The sequence below is a fragment of the Hemiscyllium ocellatum genome, chromosome 13 (assembly GCF_020745735.1).
Source record: "Hemiscyllium ocellatum isolate sHemOce1 chromosome 13, sHemOce1.pat.X.cur, whole genome shotgun sequence".
Classification (NCBI taxonomy): domain Eukaryota; kingdom Metazoa; phylum Chordata; class Chondrichthyes; order Orectolobiformes; family Hemiscylliidae; genus Hemiscyllium; species Hemiscyllium ocellatum.
This window is the reverse complement of record NC_083413.1, coordinates 73,934,244-73,952,967: the sequence shown is the minus strand read 5'-3', so window position 1 is coordinate 73,952,967 and position 18,724 is coordinate 73,934,244. Positions and strand designations below refer to the sequence as shown.

The 18,724-nt window shown below is 41.6% G+C and overlaps 1 protein-coding gene across 1 annotated transcript in view; it reads left to right on the top strand.

The window, feature by feature from the left end:
• Window positions 1-2,409: 2,409 nt before the first annotated feature.
• The window catches only part of LOC132821362 (beta-arrestin-1-like), a 34,752-nt gene continuing 18,437 nt past the window's right edge, over window positions 2,410-18,724 (top strand). Inside the window, exons 1-4 of the mRNA XM_060833945.1 lie at window positions 2,410-2,526; window positions 10,826-10,886; window positions 13,230-13,274; window positions 18,046-18,245. Of these exons, the coding sequence (XP_060689928.1) occupies window positions 2,410-2,526; window positions 10,826-10,886; window positions 13,230-13,274; window positions 18,046-18,245 (423 nt within the window). The remainder of the gene's footprint in view (window positions 2,527-10,825; window positions 10,887-13,229; window positions 13,275-18,045; window positions 18,246-18,724) is intronic.

Here is an 18,724-nt window from a genome sequence, read left to right as displayed (position 1 = left end):
CTCAGCCTTTCCTCATAAGATTTTCCTACCATTCCAGGCAACATCCTGGTAAACCTCCTCTGCACTCGTTCTAAAGCTTCCACATCCTTCCTATAGTATGGCGACCAAAACTGCACACAATACTCCAGATGAGGCCTCACCAGAGTCTTATACAACTGCAACATGACCTCAGGACTCCAGAACTCAATTCCTCTGCCAATAAAGCCCAGTACACCATATGCCTTCCTCACAGCACTATTTACCTGGGTGGCAACTTTCAGAGATAAAACGTTAGGAGCAGGAGTATGCAATTAAGCCTCCCACACCTGATCTGCCCTTCAATAAAATCACGGCTGATCTGATTATAGTCTCACTAGGGGTGGCATGGTGGCTCAGTGTTTAACGCTGCTGCCTCACAGCGCCTGGGACTCGGATTCGATTCCAGCCTCGGGCGACTGTTTGCGTGGAGTTTGTACATTCTCCCTGTGTCTGCGTGGGTTTCCTCTGGGTGCTCTGGTTTCCTCCCACAAACCAAAGATGTGCAGATCAGGTGAATTGGCCATGCTAAGTTGCCCATAGTGATAGGTGCATTAGTAGGGAATAGGGGAATGGGTATGGGTGATGGGCCGAAGGGCCTATTTCCGCACTGTAAGGAATCTAATCTAATCTACTTTCCCATCTACTCCTGATACTCTGTCACACCTTGGTCAAGAATGCAGGGTGAAACTTTTACAGGAGGATCTCAGTTCATTGTGAAATCCCCAAGGGTTAAAACTCCTGGAGATAATCACTGACTACAGTAACAATAGCTTTTATTCTATAGTCTGAGGTGCCTCACAAGAACATTAGCAAACAAAATTTGGCACTAACCTACAAAAGGCAATATTAGGTTAGGACCAAAATCTTGTTTGGAGAGGTAGGTTTTAAGGAATGCCTTAAAGAGGTATTTATTCCCAGAATTTTGTCAGACTGACTGAAGAATCCTACAGTGCTTTACAAGATAGCCAAATGGCTGCAATAAACAGAAACTGGACAGTAAGGTGAAGGTTATTTAGAGTGACAGTAGGAGGATCCTAGAAGGATCAGGACTAGGAGCACCACTGTTCACAGTTTATAGCATCAATTTAGACTCTGGAATCAAAATTATGATTTCTAAATTTGAAAATGATACCAAATTAGTGATTGGGAAGTCAGTGCTGGAAAGGACTGCAACAATTTGCAAGAAAATATAAATAAACTTGGATAATAGGCATGTATTTGGCAAATGAATTTCAGTACAGATGACTGTAATGTATAACATCTTGGCAAATAGTACATCACACAGAGTTTAGAAAATAGGGATGTCATTGGAGAGCGTGGCAGAGGGATCTGGGGGTGTGAAGGCACAAGCCTTTTAAAGGAGTGGCACTGGCTCGGTCATTAAATAAAAGTAAATCAGGAACTAGGATCTAGAACTAAAGGGATAGAATTGGAAAGTAGAGTAGTCATGTGAAACAGGTCAGGCAGCATCCAAGGAATAGGAAATTCAACGTTTCGGGCATAAGCCCTTCATCAGGATAAAGGGCTTATGCCCGAAACGTCGAATTTCCTATTCCTTGGATGCTGCCTGACCTGCTGTGCTTTAACCAGCAACACATTTTCAACTGTGATCTCCAGCATCTGCAGACCTCATTTTTCACCCCTAGTCATGTGAAACTTTTATTAAATGGATAACACTCGAAATATTGTGTTCAGTCTGGTCACCACATCAGAAAGATGATTGCACTGGAGTGAGTGTAAAAAAGATTCGCAAGCAAGAGACAACAAATAGATTGCATCTTCTCTTTCTTAAAAAGAGAAGGCTGATTAATCACCTAATGGAGATCTTTTGCAATATTTAAGAGGTAGAGTAGAACCATACAGAATGTTTTACACCAATGGATGTAATGGGCACTGTTGTGACTGATGCCAAACTTTAACCAGGGCAGTGATGGAGGCCAGAGAAGTGGGTTGGTGAGACAAGCTAATTGGATTAGTCAGCAATCAGGACACTGGCAGGTTAACTAAACCAGGCAAGTCCTTTCCATTGGGGAATGGGTTCCTTCATGGGTGCAGAGTGTCTGACCAACAGAAACATTTCCCTCTAAGACTGCTGTCTGGCTGCCAGGGTTTCCCATTGGTAGAGTACAAGTGGTGGCACAAGGAGGCCTTTCATTACCATTAACTAGCCACTTAAAAATCTCCAACCAACCAATGGCTTCAGTCATTTCCCAAATTACCTCTCCATCATTTCAGCAGCAGTTATATTTTGATGTGGGAATTAGCATTGCTACTAGCTCACCTTTAATCTGTTTAACAGGATTATATTATGTTGAGAAGATGCCACTATTTAATTACATTTACTTACTTGTTTGTTTCTCATCCTCATTGCATTATCACACACCTGAGAAGATGAGTGCTCCCCAGATTCAGAAGACACCTGCTCCCAGCGTCGTTGTTGCCAAGATGAACCCACCACCTCCAGCTCCCAAAAACATTGTCTTCAAAAAGACAACCTCTGATAAATCGGTATGTGAACCCTGTCTCCACTTAGCTTTCACGCTTCCTCTCTTACTTTCCCTGATTTCTACTGAAGATTCCAATGCCACAGTAGCAACTTTGAGATGTGGTGGCAATTCAGGCTGTGTGAGCAGGTTGATGTTAGGGAAAGGACACAGCCAGGAAAACGAAACCACAATCCTAACATTTAACCAACTGTGCCGAGTTATTTAATTAATTAATCAATAACTTAGAAACAAAAATCATTCTAGTGTAACCAATTCCTAAGTGTGGTATGAGATGCATGTAGATCATGATGCTGTAATTGATCATGTCTCGAACATCAATAGGAGAGAAGATTCCAGTCTAATGTGAGCTTATGAAGGCCTTAGACCATCCACTAGAATTCTGCACTTGATATTTGTTGTACAAATGTGAATAAAAGAGTGGTGGTATAATGGCTCAATGGTTAGCACTGCTCCCTCACAGAGTCAGAGACCCCTGTTCAATTCCAGCCTCGGCGACTGTCTGTGTGGAGTTTGCACATTCTCCCCGTGTCTGCGTAGGTTTCCTCCGACATTCCAAAGACGTGCAGGTCAGGTGAATTGACCATGCTAAATTGTCCATCATGCTCAGGGCTGTTTAGGCTAAGTGCATTGGTTAGGGGAAATGTACAGTATTAGGGTAGAGGAATGAGTCTGGGTGGGATACTGTTTGGAGGGTCAGTGTGGACTTGTTGGGCCAACTGGCCTGTTTCCACTCTGTAGGGATTCTATGATAAACCTCACTAAAGGATTTAAGTACATAGTCCAAATGGTCTCTTAAATGTAAAGCACCTTGGCCATGAATGAATTATGCAATATTAGACGTCCAGATTTGCATTTAAAAGATGATTCTTTTCAACTTTTTGAAGATGTTAAATATTTCATGATATCATTCAAAGAAGTGGAAAAGTGAGTTCTCCTAGCCAATGTCTTTCTCTTAATCAATGAGAAGTTAGTAATTTTGCTTTAGTGGAACTTTATTTTGGTGAAAATTGGTTGTCATTAAAACCACTTTTAAAAAAAACTTTATTGGCCGTGAAATACTTTGTGATATCTTGAAATTCTGTAAGCATTTTTTTATATATAATATATTTTTATTAAGAAAAAATAGATTTTTAAATATGACAACAAGTACAAAGATTGTACAAAAATAACCAAATAATTTTTACAAATTCCCCAACCCACCCTCCTATACGAATGTATAAACATATATAGAGAAATGTAAAATTTTAAAACGAGCTATTTAACTAAATAAATAAATACCCAACAACAAACAAATAAATAGTAATAACTCAGCCCAGCCAAACAAAACACTCATACATTCACAGTTCCTCCTCCCTGGATATTGGACTCATGAAACACAATCGTTACAGCTATATAAAAGCCCTTGTTAGTGTAGCAGATAAATCTGTGTCCAGGTATTTCAAAAAGAGTTGCAATGTCTTGTAAAAATTCTCAGTTTTGTGGTGTACCATATTTGTGAGAAAACCCAGGGGAATTTGCTCCATAACAATCTTTCACCAACCCGACAGGCCTGGGGGTTTTCTGATATCCAACCTAGCAAGATTCTTCCTTGCACAGAACGTAAGAATATTGAAAAGTTTTTTCTTATGCACGTCTGCAGGAAATACAATGGGTAGACCCAAAAGAAGCGAAATAGGGTCCTTCTCCGCCCCTACACCTAAAATCCTCTCCATTGCACCCACTACAGCGCTCTAATATGTTTGAAGCCTGTCAGAAAACCAAAGACTATGGGTGCCTGTGCAGAACTTGCACTTGCGACATGCTGAAGATACCCCTGGCTTAAATTTTGACAAACGGTCTGGGGCTAAATGGACCCTGTGGAGAATCTTCAACTGTAAAGCATGGGTCCTATTGCAAATTGATAGCTTCCTTGCATTCTCCCAAATATCCTCCCATGTCTCTGAAGAAACTTTAACACCCAGCTCTCTTTCCCAAATCTTGCAGAGTCGATCAGACTCACCTGGGTGGCACCCCCCAATTGGTGATGTAGAGTACTGACAGAGAGTGTACTCTTAGCCCTTGGTACCCCTCTTTCTATGTCAGATTTGTAGGGATCAGTCAAAAGTGTGGTCCTTTTTTGAATAAAATCCCTAACTTGAAAAAAACGAAAGAGGTCTCTATTAGGTAACTCATACTTCCGTACCAACTGATCGAAGGACATCATTACATCTCCCTCAAATAAATCACCCATCACCCATGCAAGATGTACCCCTAGCTCCCCAACGTTTAAATCCTGAATCTATCATACCTGGTTGAAAACCCGGCATACCCACTAAAAGATGTAAACAAAGATGTTTTGCCAATATTACCTTCCCTCTGCCGAATTGCCCTCCATGCATTAACAGTATTGATGACTATTGGGTTATGGTAATATTCCCTAACTGCCCTCACCTTGTCCAAAATCAGCAAACTGGTAAGGGGGCACTTTGCCTGGGAGGCTTCGATATCTAGCCATATTGAAAGAGGGTCCCCACTAACCCAATCACTCACGTAGGTCAAAAGCGAGCTTAATTGGTAATTTTTAATGCCCGGAAGGTTTACTCCACCCAATCTGAGAGGCAACTGCAGTTTGGCTAATTTAATGAGGGGCCGTTTACGGTGCCAGATAAAGGAGCTGAACCAACTGTTCAGTCTCCTGAGAGTTTGTTTATTGAAAATCAGGGGGAGCATCCGTATAGGGTATAGCAAACAAGGGAGAACATTCACCTTAATAAGTGCTATCCGACCCAACCATGAGACTGGAAGTGCCTCCCATCTTTGGAAATTTTGTTTAATTTTTTCAAATAATTGAGTAAAATTGGCTTTGAACAGCCAATCCAGAACTGGAGTAATAAATATGCCCAAATACACAAAACCCCCCTGTGATAACCTAAATGGGAATCTATAGTCACTCTCAAGAGCCAACGCTTTCTAAGACCATCCATAGGCATAGCCTCTGATTTAGCAAAATTAATTTTATACCCTGAAAAAGTGCCAAACGCGTGAATGTATTGTATCAGGCAAGGCACTGAGACTGCTGGATTTGTCAAGAAAATTAGAACATCGTCTGCATACAGTGAAATCTTACGTAATTTTGACCCCACTTCTGGAGCTGATATATTGAGATCCCCACGAATGGCCTCTGCCAACGGTTCAATGACCAACATAAAAAGTAATGGTGAAAGGGGACAGCCATATGCCGGCTGTCCCTAGAAATATTAAAATTGCTTGATCGTACCCCATTGGTAATGACCATCGCAAGAGGTACACTGTAGAGAACCTTTACCCATCTTATGAAAACTTCACCCAGACCAAACCGGTCTAGAGTATAGAAAAGATAAGGCCACTCAACTCGATCAAATGCCTTCTCTGCATCTAAAGAAATCACCAATCCCTGTATTGACTGCTGTTGGCATGCTTGAATTACGTTAAGGAGCCTCCTAACATTATTGGAGGATCTACAATCCTTTATGAAGCCCGTCTGATCCTCCTTAATAATAGAGGGTAACACAGTCTCCAGCCTTAACGAGAGAGCCTGAGAGAGGATTTTAAAGTCCACATTTCAGAGCGAGATGGGCCTGTATGAAGCACAGTCTTCCGGATCCTTCCCTTTTTTAAGGATAAGTGAAATATTGGCCTCTCTCAGAGATGGTGGTAGACAATCGTGACTGTATGAATCATTAAACATATTCAGCATTGGGCCTGACAGTATACTTATAAATTCCATATAGAATTCACTGGGAAGTCCATCAGGACCGGGCGCCTTTCCACTCTGAAGCTGCCTCACAGCTTCCTGCACTTCTTGCTCTGATAATGGGGCATTGAGAAAGGACTGTTGTTCGGGAGTCACACCCGGGAGCTTCAGATCTCTAGAAAAGGATTCCATTTTGGCCTGCCCCTCCTCACAATTCTCAGACTGATATAACTTAAGACCAAAAGACCATAAGACATAGGAGTGGAAGTAAGGCCATTCGACCGATCGAGTCCACTCCGCCATTCAATCATGGCTGATGGACATTTCAACTCCACTTACCCGCATTCTCCCCGTAGCCCTTAATTCCTGGAGACAACAAGAATCTATCAATCTCTGCCTTGAAGACATTTAGCATCCCGGCCTCCACTGCACTCCGTGGCAATGAATTCCACAGGCCCACCACCCTCTGGCTGAAGAAATGTCTCCGCATTTCTGTTCTGAATTGACCCGCTCTAATTCTAAGGCTGTGTCCACGGGTCCTAGTCTCCTCACCTAATGGAAACAATTTCCTAGCATCCACCCTTTCCAAGCCATGTATTATCTTGTACATCTCTATTAAGTCTCCCCTTAATCTTCTAAACTCCAATGAATACAATCCTTGGATCCTCAGCCGTTCCTCATATGTTAGACCTACCATTCCAGGGATCATCCACGTCAATCTACGCTGGACACGTTCTAGTGCCAGTATGTCCTTCCTGAGGTGTGGGGACCAAAACTGGACACAGTACTCCAAATGGGGCCTAACCAGAGCTTTATAATGTCTCAGTAGCACATTTTTGCTTTTATATTCCAACCCTCTTGAGATAAGTGACAACATTGCATTCACTTTCTTAATCACGGACTCAAACTGCATGTTTACCTTTAGAGAATCCTTGACTAGCACTCCCAAATCCCTTTGTACTTTGGCTTTACTAATTTTATCACCATTTAGAAAGTAGTCTATGCTTTTATTCTTTTTGCCAAAGTGCAAGACCTCGCATTTGCTCACGTTGAATTCCATCAGCCATTTCCTGGACCACTCTCCCAAACTGTCTAGATCCTTCTGTAGCCTCCCCACTTCCTCAGTACTACCTGCCTGTCCACCTAACTTCGTATCATCTGAACCTGCGGGACACCGCTCGTCACCGGCTGCCATTCCGAAAAAGAACCTTTGATCCCAACTCTCTGCCTTCTGTCAGACAGCCAATCCTCAATCCATCCCAGCAGCTCACCTCGAACACCATGGGCCCTCACCTTGCTCAGCAGCCTCCCGTGTGGCACCTTATCAAAGGCCTTTTGAAAATCTAGATAGACCACATCCACTGGGTTTCCCTGGTCTAACCTACTTGTCACCTCTTCAAAGAGCTTAGAGTAGAATCTCTGGAATACCACATTACTCTTTTTAGAATCACATGTTAGGTTCCCAGACCCTTCCCTAATCGCTGTAATGGTTTGTGGGGCACTTCTCTTTCTGGCAAGGTATGCTATGTATTTGCCTGGTTTGTCACCATGCTCGTATAACCTTTACTTTGCAAAAGCCAGCTCCTTCTTTGTCGCCTGCATGAGCACGGAGTTTAGTGCAGACTGCAGTGCTGTAATCCTCTGTAGTTTGACTAATGTGGGTCTGTCAAAATAGGCCTTCTCAGCTGCCTTCAACCGTGCTTCAATGAGATGTCGCTGCTCACCCTTCTGCCGCTTCCTACTGGTGGAATATGAAAGAACTAACCCTCTGGGCATAAGCTTTGGTAGTTTCCCAGAGAACAAATGAGCTATCAACCAAGCCTATGTTGATGTCTAGGAATGCCTGAAATTCCCTAGAGAAATACTCCACAAACTGACTGTCCATGAGAGTAAAGGGGTCCATTCGCCAGTACCTTGAATCCACTGTGACATCCTTAATCTCAACCATGTGGTACACTGGAGCATGATCAGACATGGCAATGTTACCATTCATACAGGATGCCACCAGATCCAGGGTTACCACAGGGGTCAGAAAAAAAAATCAATCCTCGTGTGACATCTGTGTGGATTGGAAAAAAACATGAAATCCCTACCTGTAGGGTGGAGACACCTCCAGACGTCCACCAACCCTAATTCCCCACACAAACCCAATAACTGTTTAGTTTGTGCAGAGGGTATCGAGGGACCTTTAGGTAACCTGTCTACTGTGGGGTCCATGAGGCAATTAAAACCTCCCTCTGTAATGATGTGCCGAGACTCGAGAATTATCAACTTAGAAAAAGCATCTACTAAGAATTTAAGAGGATGAGCTGGGGGACAATAAACATTTAAAATACCATATTCTTCCCCATTTATCAAGGCTTTTAAGAATTACAAACCTCCCGCATGTGTCTTTAACACATTCCAACAATTTAAATGAGAGATTTTTCCTAACCAATATAGCCATTCCCCTACTTCTGGTATTAAATGATGAAAAATAAACTCGGTCAAAGCCATTTTGCTGTAATTTCATATGCTCCTTGTCATCCAAATGTGTCTCCTGTAACAAAGCAATATCCACCTTTTCCTTTCTAAGACTCAATTCTTCTTAATTGGTGAGTGACTTCCCTTGATATTCCAGGTACACCATTTAATCAAATCATTAGCCATAATCTTCTGCAATTACATTTAAATTCCAGAGAAGAGGAACCCGAACCACAAATTGCTGAGCCTTAGTATCACATGGTCCACCAAATATAAAAACTACATAAACTAAAACCACTACATTTAACAAACATACAAAATTATTAAAAACAAAAAACAACACAAAACAGAAAACAAACCAACATGTAAAGCACCAATAGTGCTGAGTAGGGGAACTCACCCCCTGCCCAGAGGGGGCAACTACCCATCCTGAACTGCCCATAAATAGGCAACTAACCATCTCAACCATCTTCACTTCTCCCAGCTAAAGCCATATTGCAAGCACAAGCTAAAAAGAATAAACACCCCATAGAATATCAATATGAATAAAAAGAATTCTTTTATAAAAGAAAAGGGAATAAATACCCCACCCATCCTTTGGTATGTCCTAACTTAGAAATTTAAAATGTACATCTTAACCACCACCAGACATAGTTTGAACCAAATTATTATCAATAGAGGAAAAAAAAGGGGGAAAAGCAAAGGTCCAACCGGATTTCCTCCATTTCTTTTACAGAATGAGAAATGCATACCAAAGCAACAATACTTATGCATACTACAATTGTTTAACTTAGGTTAGTTTGTCCACAAAGTCTCTTGCCTTCTCCAGTGTGTCAAAGAGATGCATGGATCCATCAAAGGTGATCCAAAGCACTGCCGGATATCTCAGGGAGTACTGAATCCCAAGTCCTTCAATCTTATCTTGATACCATCATACAATTTTCGTTTCTGGATCACCGCTGCTGAAAAGTCCTGAAAAAACATGATTTTAGACCCCTCGTAAATTAGAGCCTTTGGATCCTTCCCCTGGAATCTGGAGGCCTCCATGACTGTCCTTATTCCCGTAATAATGGAACCGCACCAGGAAAGGACGAGGGCATTGACCCAGACCCGACCTCTGTGCTGCGACCCGGTGAGCCCTCTCTATCTTCAATCCTCTCATGCCAGTCTCCAAGTCAAGGAATTTCAGAAGTCAATCTTCAACAAATTCCGCACGCTGCTCACCTTCAGGCAGACCGATGATCCGAATGTTTTTTCTCCTGCCTCTGTTTTCAAAATCATCCACTTGGTCACACAAATTACAAACCTGCGTCTTCAGGGCTTGGATCTCATCCTTGAATGAACTGGCATCAGCTTCCACCACTGTGATCCTGTGCTCCACCTCATCTTCTCCAGGTCTCCCAGCTGCTGCTCATGTTTCTACAGCATGAGAGAGACTGGAGCCAGCTTCTCTTTAATCTATTTCCCCAACATCTTGCAAGATTTCTAGAGCTGGTTCACCAGGTCCTGGAGAGTAATCAGCTCCGAGGCTCATGCAGGCTGAGCTGCAGGCCCGGCCTCAGATGCTCCTCCTCCCTTTTTAGGCATTTCTGGACAGCTTAAAATACAGATAAGTCAATTTTTAAATGTTTCTTGAGGCTCCACAATCTTTCCAACGCTCCAAGAAATCCTGATGACCTGTGTTGGGTGGGTTAAAAGGACCATCCTGCTCCTGCTGCAATGCAAAGCTCTGCACTGTGATCTTCTCAGATCACCGCCACCTTAGATCCCCCATGTAAATATTATTTAATTGTTTTCTCTTTCTCTCTTTCTTTCGCTGTTCTGTCTTTCCCTTTTTATAAATTGCAAGGACATTATTCTCAAACGAAGTCTGTTTTAACCTTAAGTCATGATTCCTGAAGAAGGGCTCATGCCCAAAATGTCGATTCTCCTGCTCCTTGGATGCTGCCTGACCTGCTGCGCTTTTCCAGCAACACATTTTCGGCTTAAGTCATTAATAACCAACAAAAGCAAAGTTATGTTACATGGAAGCAGAGGTTATTGTTGTGACGGGCAGAGGATGTAATTCATAATGACCGTCTCAGTCTCAGATTGACCTAACACTGTTTTATCACTGCTTTCACAGATTGCTGTCTACTTGGGCAAGAGAGACTTTGTGGATCATGTCACCCACACTGATCCTGTTGGTAAGTATATGTTCTGAAAGAAAACTTGTTTTGCAAGACCAAGAGATTCTACACTTTGTATCCATTAAAATCGCAAGTCTTTTTGCCACTGTAAAGAAAATTGACCGGGCGCTTAACAGATAATTTATTCACATAAAATTGACAGGCCTGCATCGTATGTTTCCAGTTAAGTGTTTGTTAGCTGGCATTAGAAAGAACTTACGCCAACTTCTTCCATCTTGATCACTAAAGTAAACACTGTATGTAACGATATTTAGAAATGTCACTATAGCCATGAGAAGAAAAGCTGATAGGATCAGCATAGAGTGGACAGCAAAATGCAAAAAACTATGGTCTGTTTCAGAGTACAAACAGGGTATCTGGAGCATCAGTCAAATCAACATTGCTGTCAAATTCATCAGTTTTATTATGGAGATTCTACAGTGAAACAAAAGTTTGGGGGCAGAGCCACGAAGCGCTGCTGAGCCATGAGATTTACATTGTGAATGTTTGTGAGCTGAGTGTTACAAACAGAGCATTTACATCTGCTCAAAAAGTCAACCTGATGTTTCCACTAAAATAACAGACTTTCCTAAATGGACACTGAGAAAACAAAACGGTTGTGCAGTACACCTTCTAAACAAAGCTCAGGAAAAAGCTGCTGCTATTGACAGTTCAGCAATGCAATTTTATAAAAACAATGTACAACAACAGTAAATTCCAAATACAATATAATTCAATATATTTCTAATTATTACCATTCCTCAACACAATCCCCCACAATATTATTCTTCCTTAATATAATACATTCTTCCTTAATACAATATAACTCCTTTGCAGACTCTTTAATATAGCCTGAGAGACTTCCCAAGCCTAGTCACACATGAGGTGAACAGTATCCCCAGTAACTCTCTCCACAGCTAGATTTTCCTGGAACAGTCTGCTAGCCTATTGCCAGAAGCTCTAGCTTGAAGCAACCAATCCAAATCAAGCATGGCTGACCTGAATACTCCCCTACTCTTATTACTTGCCATGGGGGTATCAGGAGGATTTTGGTCATACAAAGAACAAAGAGCAAAGAAAATTACAGCACAGGAACAAGCCCTTTGGCCCTCCAAACCTGTGCTGATCCAGATCCTCTATCTAAACCTGTTGCCTATTTTCCAAGGATCTATATCCCTCTGCTCCCTGCCCATTCGTGTATCTGTCTCAATACATCTTAAATGACGCTATCACGCCTGCCTCTATCACCTCCGCTGACACCGCATTCCAGGCACCCACCACCCTCTGCACGAAGAGCCCTCCACACATGCTTCCCTTAAGCTTTTCTCCGCTCACCTTGGACTCGTGATCCCTAGTAATTGAGTTCCCTACTCTGGGAAAAGGCTTCTTATTATCCACCCTATCTATAATTTCTCATGATTTTATAAACCTCAATTAGGCCCCCTTCAACATCCATCTTTCTAATAGATGAAATGAATGTACCTTCTCTGAGCTCAAACCTGGAGCTCCTAGCTCTGAGCCTGTGATACTACTCATTGTGCCACAAGACTTCCCTCCCAATAAAACCCAACCTAAAAATATCAAAATACCATAATTCTAACACAATAGATCTATATAATGCAACCAATATCATGTGGTTCCTTTAGAATCCAATCCCAATGCAATTCAACTCCAAAGAAACCTCTCTCCAAAGTAATCAACGCATATTACAGATCTTTATTGCTATATTTCCCACATCTCCCAAATAAGACATCTATAAGATTAATCAGGGGAGAAACCTGTTTTATTTAGCCCTACTTTTACCAATACTCCGTAGACTTTGTTAATTCCTGATGGGTTTATGCCACTAACTGTGACCTCTGCCACCCAAACTGGGTTCTTCATTGATTTGATCAAGGAAACCTGAACAGGCTACTTAGGTAACAGCCTGTGCCTCAGCAAATCAATGAAGTCTTTACATTGCTGCCAGAAGCAACACTGCATGGACATCACACTCCCTAAAATACACCCCCCAAAAAAATCCAGCTCATGTAATCCAACTCCAATAATAGTGTACCCCTGATACCACACAACAACCAGGACAGTTTGTTGGCAGTATTGGCAGTTAGTACCATAACACATAACATTTCAAGATTGGTGAATGGGAAGGTTGGCGCTGATTCTGCCTAGAATCATAGAGCTAAAGAGAAGCCCCAGGGCTGGTGCAGAATGATCTACAGAGTATCTCTGATAGAGGATCTTGTACTGAACTGGATGAACCATAGTGTCCTGAGCTAGTTCATGGGAAAGCTGTTGTTGGAAGAACCAAACAGCATGATCAAGCCTGGTTGCAGTAACTGATCTTATCTGATTTATTTGCAGATGGTGTGCTTGTATTGGACACTGGTTACATTAAGGATAGAAAAGGTGAGAAATCCCACTGTAAATGTTGAAAAAAAATGATTGTCTTGACCATTTGCTCAGATTCTTGCTTTTCTGTAAAAGTTTTGTGTCCTGAGAAATAAGATCAACTGATGTTTATTACTTGAGGGGTTAACATAATATTTTTGATCAAAAATAAAACACCTTGCACTTTCAGGTACAGATTATGCTTCATAAACACAGGACCTCTCAGACACAAAACTTCACAAACGCTCAGAGTCCTGACACCAAAACCAAACTTAACGCAGAGAGTGGTAAGGGCGTGGAATGCCCTACCTGCTAATGTAGTCAACTCAGCCACATTAGGGAGATTTAAACAATCCTTAGATAAGCACATGGATGATTTTGGGATAGTGTAGGGGGACGAGCTGAGAATAGTTCACAGGACGGCACAACATCAAGGGCCGAAGGGCCTGTTCTGCGGTGTATTATTCTATGTTCTATGTTCTAAACCCTTATTACATTCACTGAAACCTGTACAAATTGGTCCTCATGTATACAGAATCCTCACACACACACACTGAACTTCACACACACTGTAACCTGACATTCACTGAATCCTCAAACACTGTACTTATATTGGTCGATTAAACATGATCAAGCTGTGTTTAAAATAAATTGCTGAAGAACTCTAGCTCATTTCATTTGACTTCCAATAACACATTGATAGCCTTTTGTAACCTGCTCAGATGTACACATAATGACCCATGCATGTGCATTTAAAGACCATATCTCCTGCATGTGCAAGTGAAAATGGACAGCATTGAATTGAATAAAACAAAGAACTACAGATGTTGAAGATCTGAAACAAAAACAGAAATAATTGGAGAAACTCTGAAGAAGGTTCACTGGACATGAAATGTTAACACTGTTTTTTACCCACAGATGTTCTGTTGAGTTTCTCTACCAATCTCTCTTTTTGTTTAACACCATTGAAGTGTTGGGACAGACACTAGCAGCTATATTGTGCAGTCATTTCAAAGTTTCAAAGCTTCAAAGTACCAACCATGTCAATTTTTCTATGGAACATTCTGCACCCTACTCTCACAATTATTTTTAACACAGCTAAATTCCTGAGGTCCAGTTTTTACAAACCAGGATGGATATTTTCAACAAGTTTAAGACTCCTGGAAAATATGAACTCAGGGCCTGTTGAAGAAGACATTGCAGAAAGCAGAATGGACGGACATTTCAGCAACTTGTAATACGTCAATGTTTAAAAAGTCATTCAGTGGAACTAGGAGGACCACGACACTTTCTAATCATATTTGTAATCATACTCTGCTCTATATAGTTTATTCTAAGCTTCTCCTGTGTTTCACTGTGGACCACTGCTTGTGTGGTGGTCATTCTGCTATAACGCAACAGTTGCGTTCCTCTGAAACCTCAAGCTATAGAAAGTCACGCGCTCTGGAAAATCGGACTGTAGATGATCGCTATACCCGTTCATTAGAAAGTTTGTGTTATCCAAGCGGCATCCACAGTTTGTCAATCACATTATAGCTAATTCACATTGACAAAACACACATTATACCAGAACAACCTGTAATTGTCTGCAAATTTCCATTTCTCATCAGATGAACTATCTGTCACAGTGAATGTCTGGCTCACCCTAGGTGTGTACATGAAACCTTGGCCAGGTTGTACTGATCCTTTGGGTATCTTCAATTGAGTGTGCACTGGCTAGGCCCGATCACAGAGCTGGTTGAGTTTAGACCCCTTGGGAATCTTCAGGCTTGGGCTAGCCTAGTTCTGATAGACTGAAGGAAGGTGTCCTGCATTCCAAACCACCAGCTCAACTGTTTGGCTGACAGTTTTTTGAAGCTTTTATCTGAGGCAAATCTTGTTCCATCCATAGCTGCAACCAGATAACTGACCATTTCCATTTCCAAAAGCTGCACATTCAAGCCACATCTGCTAAAGCCTTCACAGAACATATCCCCAGTAGGAGTGGATGAAGGGATAACCATACTATCATGACTCTTTTTTTATTACTCCTTCACAGGATGTGGGTATTTCTGGCAGGGTCAACATTTACTGCCATCCCTAATTGCCCTGAGAAGATGGCTCTGAGCTGCCTTCTTCAACCAATGTAGACTTTGGGGTATAGGATTAACTACTACAGGTCAGGTGAATTGGCCATGCTAAATTGCCCGTAGTGTTAGGTAAGGGGAAAATGTAGGGGTATGGGTGGGTTACGTTTCGGTGGGTCGGTGTGGACTTGTTGGGCCGAAGGGCCTGTTTCCATACTGTAATGTAATCTAATCTACTAGAAAGGAAGTTCTATGATTCTGAGCCAACGATAATGAAGGAATGCTGATATAGTTCCAAATCAGGATGGTGTGTAGCTTGGAGGGGAACTTACAGGTTGTGATGACCTCATATATCTTCTTGCTGGCAGTGTTCATGGAATTAATATTGCTATCTCAAGAGCACTGGTGAATTTTTAAAAATGCATCTTGTTGATGTTACACACTGCTGCTTCTGAGCAGCAGTGGTGAGGAGAGTGAATGTTTAAAGTGTTAGTTGGGGTACTAATCAAAAGACTGTTTTGTTCTAATGGTGTGAAGCGTCTCGAGCGTTATAGGGGCTAACCCTTTCGAGACTAATAGGGAGTGAGGACTGTCCGTAGTAATGTTCTGGGGCTGAGAAATTGGCCTTCAACAACCACAAGAATCTTCCTTTATGCTAGGAATAACTCCAACGGGTGAAGATGTTTCCTGTTGATTCTCATTGACCCATTTGCTGGGGCTTCTTGATGCCATACTTTGTTATATGTGGACACACACTGTAATGAGGTCAGGAGCTGAATGATCCTGTCAAAACACAAACTGAGCATCAGTGAGCAAGTTATTGTTGAGTAAGTTCTGCTAAATAACACTGTTAATGATCATTTCCATCACTTTACTTAGGGTCGAGAGTAGACTGATAGGGTTGTAATCGGCCAGGTTGGTTTGGGCAATTTACAGCATGGTTGGGTATATGCCAGTTATAGCTGTACCAGGGTCACAAGTCTTCAGTACTATTGCTTGAAAGTTGCCAGGTCCCATAGTCTTTGCAATGTACAGTGCTTCCAACTGTTTCTTGATATCACTTGGAGTGAATCTAATTGGCAGAATTATAACAATTCCATAATGGTGGGGATCTTTAGAGGAAGCCGAGATGGACCATTCACTCAGCACTTCTAGCTGAAGATAGGTGAAAATACTTCAGCCTTATGTTTTGCATGATGTTCTGTGCTCCCCCATCATTGAGGATGGGGTTTTTTGAGTGTCATCTGACGGTGAGTTTTCAATTGTCCATCACCATTCACAACTGAATGAGGCAGGACTGCGGCTCTTTAATGACTGTTGGATCGCTTAGCTCTATCTACTGTGTGCTGCTGTGCTGCTTTGCACACAAGTAGTCCTGTGTGACAGCTTCTCTAGGTTGACACCTCATATTTAGGTTTTCCTGATGCTGCTTGTAGTATGCCTACTTGTACTCCCTATTGAAGAAGGCCTGATCTCCCACCATAATGGTAATGGTAGTCAGAGGGGGATACAGTGCACTACAATTCTGCCGCTGATGGCCTATAGTGCATCATTGATATCCAGTTTTACCTTGCTAGATCTGTGCCAGGAATTGTTGAAAGATGTACAAGATGTTGATCCTCAAGCAGAAAGAATTAATGGGAGTGCTGAAATGAAGAAGTGGAAGCAATAGGTCTGAAACCGTGATCTATCTTCCATGAGCCAAATAACAAATAGTAACTAATTGAGCTGAATACATGTCTCCTGTGAGAAATCCTTCCAAAGAGTAGGGTTAATGAAATGTTATGTAAAACAAATTGCAGAACTATATGGAACATTATTCACTGCTGACCGTTAGTGACAATTATTTCATACAAACATATGAATTAGGAGCAGTGTAGGATATTTGGCCCTTTGGCTGTTCTGCCACTCAATAAGATTGTGACTGATCTGATTATTCCTCATTCCTGCATACTCTCAATACCCTTTATCTCCACTTGCTTATTAAAGAAAACTGATATTTTCTGCCTTAAAAATATTCAGAGCCTGCTCCTACCACAATTGAGGAAGAGAGTGCAAAAGATTCAAAACCCTCTGTGAGAAAAAGTTTCTCCTCATCTCTGTCTTAAATGGGTAACCCCTTAATGTGAAACAGTGATTCCTAGTTCTAGATTCTCCCAGTAGATAAAATATCCTTTCTATATTCACCTTATCAAGATGCCTATATCTTTTTCTCAATCAAATCCCTCCTACACTTCTATGCTCCAGCAGATGCTGGTCTAACCTGTATCTGTCCTCTCAGACAGTCCACCTAATTCATTCATATATAAAACGTCTCTGAACTGCTTCCAATTCATTTACATTCTTCCTTCAATAGGAAACTTAATATTTTACACAGTACTCCAGATATAGTATCTACAATGCCTGTATATTTCATTCTCCCTACAATAAAATAACAATGGTGTATTGGATTTCCAGCTTACTTGCTGCACCTGCATACTTATCTTTTGTGATTCATGTACTAGGGCACTCAGATCCCTCTGCACCTTAAGGCTCTGCAATTTCTCACCCTTTAGATAATATTCTTCATTTTTATCCATCAAGTCAAAATGAATCATTTCACTTTTTCCAACATTATGCTCCATTTGCCAACTTTGCCATTCAGTTGACCTATCTATGTTACTTTGTAATCCCCAAGTTCTTAAAATAACTTTACGATCTCTGTGTCATTTCTGGATATTCAGTGTTTTGCAGACTACTCTGTGCATTCCGCTATGGGCGTGAGGATATAGATGTTTGTGGATTGAAGTTCAGAAGAGATTTATATGAGTCCACTGTGCAAGTCTATCCACCTCCATCAGGAGAAAAAGCTAAAGCCCAAACCAAGTTGCAGGAGCGTTTGGAAAGAAAGTTTGGAGATAAAGCTTATCCATTCTACTTTCAGGTACTTACATTGAACCACTGCTGTATTTGTAACCGGGGAGGAGCTAGCAAGTTATCTGATTATTTGTGAAGCTCGTAATAATTTGATATCACTACTTTTCAATTACACAATCTTCAATGGCTCCTATGGTCATTCAAAGTTGTGATTTTGTTATAATGAATTGAGCTGTTGCTGGAGCCATATACAACTCCTGCCTGCCAATAAACTGGCGATATGGTGAGAGAATTATTTTGTTACTGGACTGACAATCCAGTGGCTTGATGTATGGTTAGACACGATTCAGTCCAAAGATGTGCAAGTTAGGTCGATTACCATAGGAAATGCAGGGTTACAGGGATAGCGTAGGGGGTGGGTCTATGTAGGATGCTGTATGGAGGGTTGGTGTGAACTCGATGGGCTAAATAGCCTACTTCCACTACTTGCAGTACAAGTTGAAATCATGACAACTGGGGAACTTATATTCAAGTGAACAAAGTCTC